The 10,092-nt window shown below is 43.8% G+C and overlaps 3 protein-coding genes across 3 annotated transcripts; 1 reads left to right on the top strand and 2 right to left on the bottom strand.

Annotated features, from left to right (window-relative positions):
- Positions 1 to 121: 121 nt before the first annotated feature.
- On the bottom strand, positions 122 to 3,712 carry LOC108110239. The gene is made up of 6 exons (XM_017219227.2): positions 3,433 to 3,712; positions 3,179 to 3,362; positions 1,772 to 3,116; positions 1,475 to 1,679; positions 1,242 to 1,414; positions 122 to 1,187 (listed from the first exon to the last, which is right to left on the bottom strand). The coding sequence occupies exons 1-6, from the start codon at positions 3,554 to 3,556 to the stop codon at positions 294 to 296; spliced, it is 2,925 nt and encodes a 974-aa protein (XP_017074716.1). The 5' UTR covers positions 3,557 to 3,712; the 3' UTR covers positions 122 to 293.
- A 387-nt stretch (positions 3,713 to 4,099) lies between these two features.
- On the top strand, positions 4,100 to 7,050 carry LOC108110231 (TBC1 domain family member 22B). Its single transcript, XM_017219218.2, has 6 exons — positions 4,100 to 4,549; positions 4,611 to 4,806; positions 5,329 to 5,497; positions 5,550 to 6,081; positions 6,498 to 6,721; positions 6,787 to 7,050. The coding sequence occupies exons 1-6, from the start codon at positions 4,180 to 4,182 to the stop codon at positions 6,919 to 6,921; spliced, it is 1,626 nt and encodes a 541-aa protein (XP_017074707.1). The 5' UTR covers positions 4,100 to 4,179; the 3' UTR covers positions 6,922 to 7,050.
- LOC108110230 (exocyst complex component 6) lies at positions 6,946 to 9,942 on the bottom strand. The gene is made up of 3 exons (XM_017219217.2): positions 9,786 to 9,942; positions 8,606 to 9,723; positions 6,946 to 8,540 (listed from the first exon to the last, which is right to left on the bottom strand). Exons 1-3 carry the CDS (start codon positions 9,859 to 9,861, stop codon positions 7,434 to 7,436), a joined length of 2,301 nt encoding a protein of 766 aa, XP_017074706.1. The 5' UTR covers positions 9,862 to 9,942; the 3' UTR covers positions 6,946 to 7,433.
- Positions 9,943 to 10,092: the final 150 nt, after the last annotated feature.

Genomic DNA, 10,092 nt, shown 5'->3' with positions numbered 1-10,092 from the left:
AACATATCGTATTAAAAAATTGTACTAAAAATGTGAGGGTGTCGCTTTTAAATAGTATTAATAATTATTCGAATTAAATCTTGCCGGTTAGTTTTTGTACGCATTGCGAAGTCTTACCCGCTTTTTAAGCTTTAATTTTTGTTTATTGTTTCCCGCGTCGGCGGAATAAAATCTCAATTCTTGCGCAATACTTAAATATGTATATAGTTATCAAAAATATTTTATATTTCAAGGAAAAGCACGTTTAGCTTACTTCACACAGGGTTTGAACTTATAATCGGCTTAGCCCGGAACTAATAACAGTCGGAAATCATGTTCTCATCGTCGCGCTTTAATGCACCGAGGATATCATCCAGCAGAGAGGTAAAATTCTCTCTGCACTCAAACCACTCTTGATGCTGCTTGACCAACTGCTCCAGGTCAATAGCCTTTAATTCCTCGAAAAACTGTCGTAGTGGTACAGCAAACTGCTTGTAGTAGAATTCGTCTATGTGCCGCTTTTCCGCAGTTCCTCCCTCTTCGTTTATCTGCATCTGAGTCTCAAACGCCTTCTCCAAAAGCTGGGCATCCTGCGAGTTCAAAATGGACTCAATTACTTCATCTGCTTCGCTGGAATTAATTGGTGCTTGATTCGAAATAGGCGTTTGCTGTGGTTGGTGCGGGAAACTGAAGGTTGGAAGATCGCTTTCCGAGAGCGGCGATCTCATTTCGATTTCCTCCATCATCCCCTTGTAGCGTTCAAATTTTTCCTTTAATATCCTAACGCCCATAATAAGAAGTTCTAGTACCTCCATCGAAGTCTCCTCTCGCAAACACTTGAGAAGGACGCCAAAATATCCGTACTGTTGTACCTCGCCAAATACTTTGGCAATGCTAGTCTGGATCTCTTTCTCCGTAAGAGTGACAATCTTTTTTTGTTCCTTTGAAAAAGTAACCGTGGGAAAGGAGCCATCAATCATACCCTGGTTGCTGAACTGACGGTAAAACTCCCGGCGCCAGAAATTTAGGGCATTCAACTTGACTTCTTTATGATGATCTCCAATTACACAATAGTTAAGGGTTGAGAAAAGCGTGTTCTTATACTTGTTGTGGATCTTACGGTGTTCGTAGATTTTCATAAGTGTGATTATGGCTTCAGCTCGCACAATATCATCGTTTTCCCGATACATAACATGCAGAAGATGGTCCTGTTCAGAGGTTTTTAAATATTCGTTGTTTGAAATTTCCATGGATTTACTTACCACAAGGTCAAGTTGGCTAAGACCATTCTCCCACAATAGATTTATGGATACCATTTGGGAAAGACATTTAAATGCCGAAGCTCTTACATAGACTTCCGAATCATTCTTAGCCATTTCGTAAACAATCGGGGGAATCTTTGAGTCGATCAAAAACCTTTGGAAGGCGGGAAACTCTAAAAAAATTAAAGTTATCATTAAAAGAATGCAGAACGTAATAATAATAGCATGCTTACTGACGCGGGAGATACTGGCAATAGAGGTAGTGAGCTCCAGAGTTGTGTCACGCACCTCCCACATCGTGTCGTGCATTCGCTTTACGATAATGGGACCCAGACAAACCAGCGCTGAGCCTTGCAAGTTATCCACCAACAGAGCCATGTTGGGGGAGAGGAAGTGTTCTACAGCCAGCTGGACTAGCTTTAGCGCCTGTACAGTGCACTGCAACAAAAATTAAATTAATAAGAATGGTTACTTCAAAGTCCTAATAATTAAAAATTTATAACATTTGACTTATTTAAAATAAAACTCACCCTGGCATCCATGTTTGTGTTCTCCAGGACAAAGGCCAAACAGTTGACCAGACCAATGGTCTCCACGGACTCCTTCCATGTAATCTTAAACCGTTCGATAAGAGTCCGCAGACCCACCATGACGGAGTGCAGTACCTTTGGATCGTTAACTACTTGCTCAGTGCCTCGTGGATACATTTCTAGGTACGAGGAGCCCGCGCTACTGACACTATGGCAGTCATCCTGCGAATTGTTTGTGATGACACTCAGGGCTACTGCCTCGCGAAGCACATAGAGCAGTGCTTGACATACAGTAACCGCCTGCTCCCGATCGAGAACATTTTCGAGGGCCAAAAGGCTGTGAATGCATTTGTTTGCTAATCCAGCCGTGACAAGACCCACCGCCATTCCGTCTGCTGTGAAGAATGTATCTCTCATTGTATAGCAAAGCCGAAGAGTCTGCTCGCACGAAATCTCTAGCAACTTAACAACATACGCATCGAAAAGTTCCACTTTATTCTCCTCATCGGCGATTTTCTGAGCATACTTCATAGAGAAGAGCAGAGGCAGCATATGGAAGCAGATTAACTGGTTTTCAAACGTGACGCGTTCCTGCTGGATGACGATTTCCTTCGGCGCGCGAGTGCCCAATTTTTTCCACAAAACATGATTCAGCTCAGCTAACTTCACAAAGCTCACACCGTCTTTGCGGGTAATAAAAAATTTCATGAGATTGAAGAATGCCAACCCGAACTCTGTAAACTCCTCCGGAGGCTCGGTGGCATCCGTATTCAGCAGCTTTTCATGCATCAGCAGAGCAAAGTTGTAACTGCTCAGCGTTGTGAAAATTTTCTCAATAAAGTAAGGGTTGTGAGTCATATCAATCAGCTTCCAAATGGTAATCTCGAAGTCATGATGCTCCTTGAGCAGGGCAATCAAACTGGTGCGCTCCTCGTGCACCAAAGTCTGCTGAAGGATGTACGATAGCAGGTCCAAAGTGGCCGAAATTCTGTGTAGCAATTCGTTGTCATCTACCTTGATGTGGATGCGCTCCTCGTTGTCGGTGCTCTTGTACAGATTGTCGTGGATTGGTTTCATGATCTCGGTGAGAATCTCCAGGGTAACGGCCTTGTCATGCAGCTTATCGCAGGACTTGTACAGCATATTGTAGAGCACCTGCCGGGCTTCCCGTACCACATATAATGTGTGATCGTTGTTGGAATACTGGATGAGCAGGGTCCAGATGCGGTGCATACGTAGGAACGCCAAACCCATACTATACACGGTGATGGCCTTCATAAGACGAATCCCACCCAGTTTTATAGAAGGACTAAAGTTGTGTTCCGCCTGAAGGAGTTTAACAGCTCTTAAAGAAAGAGATTGATGATAGGGATTTTCCAAGAGGTTTCTTCTTATTGGGCCACTCACCTGCTTACTATATCCAGCTCTCGGAGGCGCACAATCATCCACTCATTGTTTGCCAGATAGCTGGTCAGATTTAACATAAAAGAAACTACCTTCGGATGGATCTTGTTAAAATCCTCGGTTAATGCAGTGATGACCCTATCCACCCAGTCAACCACAAAAGGGGCCTGAAGCACAAATGCGTTCTCTGCAGAAAGATATAAATTGATAGGGGATTAGAAGAGAGATAGTACGACCACTTCGAATCGGAAACTTACCCTTGGCCTGCAAGTGCGTGAGGAGCTTCTCAAAGTAAACATTGTTGGTAGTGGAAAAGTTCTCGCGCAAAAATATGTCGAATATCGGGCGCAGGCGCGACAGCACCTCTTCTTGCTTCTGCATCTTGTTGGTTCCACTCTGACTGCCTATATAGCGATTCCACCTATGGCATAGTTTTCGAGCTTGCAATTGTTCCACTAAGTAATGAAATCGTTTGATTGCGGCCCTTATCACGCCAAAGACACTTGTTTTGCATTTAGAGTAACCATGCGCAGGTGCCTTCGAAATGCCAACTTGCCAGAGTTCCGTGTGCTCGAAAGAAAGCCCGGGAAGAAACCACAGTATGAATAGCATAACGTGTGTTTGGACAATTTTTTACGTTTTATCCTTTATGTACGGAAAAAAAGTTTCAAATTAAAAAAAATATAACGAATATTTAAAGATTTATTAACCATAAATTAGGAAACCGGATTCAAAGATTTTTTAAACATAGAGGCATTGTCTTGGTTCGTAGAAAAAATTGTTTGATTATTTAACCTCGGTCGGGATGAATAATCATTACTCCTAGCCTTCAAACGATTGATTTCGCACCTGTGACTGGATTAGAGATCATGTGCGCAATTTGTCCGCATCACTGCCGAAGAAGTCGTTTGGTGACAGCAGCCAAAGCTGCGAGGGTCACACTGTTTTTTAGATGCAAAATAAAATAATGACGCTGACATCGAATCGGACATAGGGGACGAATAATGGATAATAATGTAGAGCAAACAGCAGCAAAGACCCAAAAAGCCGAATCCACAGCATCAACAATAGGAGCACCAGCATCAGGAGGAGCACCTGCAACCGGAGCAAGAGGCGCGGGACCAACGCCCGGCGCAAACTCCTCGACCTTTTGGAAAAACAGCGGACGTCGGGTGCCCGGACGACCCAGTCCCAAGCGGGAGCTCGAAAAGTCCGTGGGAGTGGGACTCGGCGCTGACTCCGCAACTGGCATGGTGTCCACCTTTACCGAGTACCAGAAATCGGTGAGCGATGCCTGGGACATGGGTGATGACGAGTTTTGCATCATTAGCAGCACAGAGGCAGCTGCGGCGGCGGCAGCTGGAGCTGGCGGTGGTAATTGTTTCGCAACCAGGAAGTGTTTTCTTTACTGAATTCCGGGTTTGATCCCCGACAGATTCCGCTCGCTTTTCCCGGCAAGTGTCCCAGACGGTGGCGCTCAACGTCATCGAAACCCACTCGCGGAGCAACCAGAACCATAACGCATCTCGGCCGGCCAGCGAATGTAATCTGGATTCAATTCCAGCTTGCAGGAGCTCGGTTGATGACAACAAGGAAGACCACAGATCGCTGCCGGACAGCAACGAGAACAGGTGAGTGGCGCCAACTCAACTGGGAAGTCAAAAAGAAAGTTGAACCTGTAGCCCGCAGTTGTGCAAACAAGCCAGGGGTGGAGTGGGTGTGAACCCGCACCTTGGTTACTTGCTGATGTAAGGCGAAAAAGGGGGCACATCTTAATCTAAATATTAAGCGTTTCTCTTTACCTTCAAAAATTGAAAAGAAATTCATAAATTTTTTGAACCAATTAAATTGATTCGAACCAATGAACGAGAAATCTTAAACTATGCCAGGTTTCTTACTGGGTCTCTTAAAAAATGTAGCATGTATGTAGGGTGTGATATATTTATTTTCCGCTGCAGTTCATACCTCTATTTGTCAAATCTTCCACATTAACCAGTGTTAACCGTTTGGCTTTGTAGCCGCTCCTGAAGCATTTTACTTCCTTAACTGATAGCCTCTCCCCAGCATTCCCTCAGAATAATGTCAGCAGACGCAAAACCAAGATCGCAAGCAATTAAGCCCCCAGAGGTTAGTAATCGAGGTTGCCTTTTCAGATCGCGATTGAGAAACTACCCAGGAAGGCCGCAACTGCAGAAAATCAGTTCGAACTGCCAGGACAGCGAGTATGAGACAAAAATTGAAAAGTTTCAGGTGGTGCTAGACTCTCCTCAACTCGATTTAGTGGCCCTCAAGAAGATCAGCTGGTCTGGCGTGCCACGGAAGGTAAGATTTATAAGAATAATCTTGGTATAATCCTAATATCAACCCACCTTAGATGCGCGCTGTCAGCTGGAGACTCCTTTCGAAATATCTTCCGCCGTCGAGCGAACGGAGGATGGCAGTGTTAGAAAGCAAGCGGCAGGGTTATCAAGACCTCAGACACAACTACTTTCGGGTAGATAGTCAAGATGAGACGCAACAGGACACCTACCGCCAGATCCACATCGATGTGCCACGCATGAATCCGCAGATTCCGCTCTTCCAGCAACAGCTTGTTCAAGAGATGTTCGAGCGCATTCTCTTTATCTGGGCCATTCGACATCCTGCCTCGGGCTATGTGCAGGGTATCAACGACCTAGTTACGCCCTTCTTCATCGTCTTTCTCCAGGAGGCCCTAACGCCTAATACGGATCTAGAGAAGTATGATATGTCCACGTTACCCGAGGAAACGCGCAACATCATAGAGGCAGACTCTTTTTGGTGCCTATCTAAGTTTCTCGACTGTATCCAGGATAACTACATCTTTGCCCAGTTGGGCATACAGGAAAAGGTTAACCAACTAAAGGATCTGATACAACGCATCGACGGTAAGTGCCTCATTAAGTTTACCTTAAATTAAAGGGGATCAAGTATAGATAGAGATATATGTTGTCTGTATTGTGATAAGATAAGTGCGAAGGCTTTAGACTTGAGTAATAAAGGCTTAAACCTTTTGTCTGCCTCTGATTAACATTTCAGAAGAGATGAATATGCATTCCTAATGTATGTATGTATTTACACTTGCTGTTTCGTGCGAAAATGTATATGAATTACCTGAATTTTAGTTATTTAATTATATTTGTTAATATTGACATCAATGACGTGTGCTAACATTATCATGACCCAACCTATTTCGCTCTGATATGTATGATTACTAGATAAGGGACAAACGATTGTCTCTTTTAAGGCCTCTAACCCCTATAATTGCCGAATAATGATAATTACTTATAACTTTTGTTTTCAGTGAATTTACACCGTCATCTACAGGCACATGGCGTCGACTACTTGCAATTCTCATTTCGTTGGATGAATAATCTTTTGACACGCGAACTACCGCTGCACTGCACCATCCGGCTGTGGGACACATATCTGGCGGAGTCTGATGGATTCGCCCTGTTTCATTTGTACGTGTGCGCGGCTTTCCTGCTGCACTGGAAAGAGCAGCTAATGCAACAGAACGATTTTCAGGTAAGTTAATGATAAGAATCCTTTAAAACGTCTACTGACCGATGGTATTTTTCGATCTGATAAAGGGTCTCATGTTGCTGCTACAAAATCTGCCAACACACAATTGGTCCGATCGCCAAATCAACGTTCTATTGGCCGAGGCATTCCGCCTTAAGTTCACGTATGCAGATGCACCTAAGCATCTGGAGACAAAGAGTTGACAAAAGCAACACAAACAACGCATATACGTAACTTAGAAGTTAGTTTACTACGATTTGCGGAATATACCTACACAATACACGTACGCTACATACATCTAATAATTATATACAATTTGTTATTTAGACGTTCCTCTCAATTTGTTTTCATTTTTTTGTCGTTTCCGTTTTGTATTTATCAACAATCCGTACGTTGGAAACAGCTAAGGTTCTGCGCTTTTCTGTACATAAGAATCAAAATTCAAAATACAATTTTACACGTTCAAGTCGAGCAGTTTCAATTGAAATTTGTCTTTTATAAAAACAAATCGAATCAAAAGTAAATGAGAACTTAATACTTTTTCCATGTGAAAACTCAAATTAGCCTAAATAATAAAGATGAAAAGCTATACAATTAAGGATTATAGGCTTACAAGAGTGGGAATTCTTGGGCAATACAATTGGATTAAGCAAAAAAAATCTGAATATCTAAAATCAAATTTTTGCTTAAAGCTTTAACATCTTATATCCTTATCCTAGTTCTGTCTATCGGCGATGTGCTTCAGCTGTTTAAGGACAGTCTCTAACAGTTTCTTCTTGTCGTTCTTTCGCACCAGGGAAAATATAGGTTTTTTATCCGCTTCGCGGATCTTCTCCAGTATTACAATAATGGACTGTGGTTGCACCAAGTGGTATCGGTTCTCCTGCTTTCCATAGTCATGGAAATACGTACTCCACTCCTCCAGAATGAGCAGATCCAACAGTTGTCGGTTACGCAGGAAGTACTTGCTCAACTCCCCTTCTTTTAGGCCAGGGACCGGTTCTGAAGCAGCAAAGAATTCGCATTGCATTAGATCGAGGTTTATTTGTGTTAGCGCCCCAGTTGAAATCTGTTTCACGTCCTCGTCATACATGATCGAGTAGATCTTTTCCGCAATGTGTTCGAAGGTGCGTCGACAGGCAGCCTGTGCGATGTGAGGCAGTTTAAAGGCAAAGTTGTCGAAAGTGCTCTTCAGATACGAAATCATGTCCGTAATGAAGGCGGAGGCAATGCCCGGAGGTTCTACTAGCAGCCAGTCATAAGCGCTAAGCTCGAAGAACTCGTCAATCTTGGAGCAGATGCGTAGGCCCACTTGCTTCTCGGCATCCTGCCGAGCCACATGGAACATTGCTGAAGGAGTCTGTGACACGCTCCTTTCCGTGTTGGTCATGTGACACACGAACTCGTCCAAAAACGGTCCCGCCTTCTCCAAGTACTGCGTGTCAATAATTATCTGAATGAGCTGCGTTAGCGTAATGCTAGGTTGCCGAAACACCACCGACAGACATCCACTGAAGCTTCTCGTTAAGAGAAGATTAGCGGCCTTGCGAACCATGGCGGCAACCTCATTGGGCGAAAGCGTCAGCTCCTCGGCGAACTTCATACAGGCGTACATGAACTCTTTGGCCTGATGGTAGACCTCTGGCACCATACGCGAAAATGGAAATTTTTTGGGAAACGGAGCGTTTTCCAGCTGTTCCGAATGGAAGGGGAATCGCTCGATGATGCCTTCATACTCTTCCGCGTTTTGCACAACCATGGGAAGAAACTGTTCCTTGTCTAAGATTTCACGAAAAACATGCACCCAGCGTTGCAATAAAACCTGCAAATTACAATAAACATGTTTGTTATTTGAAAACAAATAATTTAATATTTTAAAGTACTCACCTCATTATAATGATCACGCATATTGTGCAACAGTTCCCAGAGGATGCTCACTGTGTAACCGTAGCACTTAAAAGTGTTAATAGACAGCATAATCAGGTTCTTGATGCGCAGCAATATATTTGGATCTGTGCAGGACGACGAACTCATGCTTATCTCATTAACAAACTTGGTAAGAGAGTTAGACCACAGATCTTCTAGATAACTGCTTGTCACCACGTCGCCCGCCGTGTTTTTTACATGGTCCTCAACCACAAAGAAGCCAACAATAGCGCAGATGTAGGTCTTGTAGGCCTCCAAATTGTCGTGCATATTGGGTGGTGGCTGGAGTACCAGTTTGGCCTGATCCCTGCGCTGCTGGCGGTAGTCTTTCTCAAAGTATTCACGTTGCCCAAGTACCATGTAAATGTGCAGGCACCGGTAAATTGGGGAAAAGTCTATGAGGTCTTGTGCACTAACATTGGCGCCATCATCATCCCCGCCAGCACCAGCTCCGCCGGCTCCTCCTCCGTTCACCTGGTGCATGTGCTCGGCGATGATAGCGTTTATGTCGCGCTTTTGGAGTTGCTTAGTGTGAGTAATAGCCAACTCCCCGATGCGGGGTGAAAACTTCCGGATGTTCTCCAAAAACTCACGGAAATCAGAGGCGGAAGAGCGTCGAATGTTCTCCTTGATGATAGGAATCTGAATTTGCATCTGGGTGGCGAAGCGATAATTATACGTTTTTAACCGCGTCAAGTGCTCCGCCTCCAAGGTCTCCAAAGTTCTTAGCGCCTGGTAGTACTGCTTATTCGTAGCCTGCTGAGTGAACTTCATGTAGCACTCCAGTGCAGGCAGACAGGACTTAAGTGCTTCAATGGCGCTGGCCAAATTTGATTCGATTTGCCGGGCCCGCACTAGATCATTGCCTTGCTTGATTAGGGAGGCGCTAATATCTAGTAGCGAGGTGTCCAAGCCATGCACATCTTGGTGGAGTTGATTTGCCTGTGTCCGTACTTGCAGCAGTTCCTTGATTGAGTCGATAAAGCCTTGATAGTACAGATTGCAGATCCGCTCGATCTCCTTGTCATGACTACGAATCCGCTGTTCCAGTTGATCGCCAATTTGCTTTGTGTTGTTTCCTGTCGGGAAAATCAAACATGGGCGTAAACAAAGTTGGGAAAGTACCTAAAACACAAGTTACCTTCTAGAATTGAACGGAATGTCGGTCCCCAGTAGTCATCCACCGCTTCTATATCTTGGACGGTCACCTTCGACATCTTAAAACCTTTTTTTACGTTTTATTTTAGCAATTTTCTACAAGATTTAATCAACAATTTTTATTCGTCCGACAGCTGTAATATCGATATATTAAAATGTTAATTTACAATGACTATCGTGATTTAGTATCGATAGTATGCGATAGTGACGGTTAGATTTAATTTTTTACTGTATTCAAATTTGTCGCCAACTTTTCGTTCCCAAAATAAAAATATAGGATAATATGAACT

The sequence above is a fragment of the Drosophila eugracilis genome, unplaced genomic scaffold (assembly GCF_018153835.1).
Source record: "Drosophila eugracilis isolate 14026-0451.02 unplaced genomic scaffold, ASM1815383v1 contig_1135, whole genome shotgun sequence".
NCBI classification, from domain to species: Eukaryota; Metazoa; Arthropoda; class Insecta; order Diptera; family Drosophilidae; genus Drosophila; species Drosophila eugracilis.
This window is presented reverse-complemented; position numbering and strand designations above follow the sequence as displayed.

What these genes read in the sequence shown, in the direction of transcription:
- LOC108110239 (XM_017219227.2), bottom strand. Translation starts at nt 3,556, where the DNA reads ATGCAGAAGCAAGAAGAGGTGCTGTCGCGCCTGCGCCCGATATTCGAC. An exon ending in ACACAAACATGGATGCCAGG is followed by an intron (nt 1,680 to 1,771) that starts GTGAGTTTTATT and finishes TTTTTGTTGCAG; the next exon opens with TGCACTGTACAGGCGCTAAA. An exon ending in TGCCAGTATCTCCCGCGTCA is followed by an intron (nt 1,415 to 1,474) that starts GTAAGCATGCTA and finishes TAATTTTTTTAG; the next exon opens with AGTTTCCCGCCTTCCAAAGG.
- LOC108110231 (XM_017219218.2), top strand. Translation starts at nt 4,180, where the DNA reads ATGGATAATAATGTAGAGCAAACAGCAGCAAAGACCCAAAAAGCCGAA. An exon ending in GGCAGCTGGAGCTGGCGGTG is followed by an intron (nt 4,550 to 4,610) that starts GTAATTGTTTCG and finishes GATCCCCGACAG; the next exon opens with ATTCCGCTCGCTTTTCCCGG. An exon ending in TGCAACAGAACGATTTTCAG is followed by an intron (nt 6,722 to 6,786) that starts GTAAGTTAATGA and finishes GATCTGATAAAG; the next exon opens with GGTCTCATGTTGCTGCTACA.
- LOC108110230 (XM_017219217.2), bottom strand. Translation starts at nt 9,861, where the DNA reads ATGTCGAAGGTGACCGTCCAAGATATAGAAGCGGTGGATGACTACTGG. An exon ending in ATTCCGTTCAATTCTAGAAG is followed by an intron (nt 9,724 to 9,785) that starts GTAACTTGTGTT and finishes TTTTCCCGACAG; the next exon opens with GAAACAACACAAAGCAAATT. An exon ending in TGCGTGATCATTATAATGAG is followed by an intron (nt 8,541 to 8,605) that starts GTGAGTACTTTA and finishes TGTAATTTGCAG; the next exon opens with GTTTTATTGCAACGCTGGGT.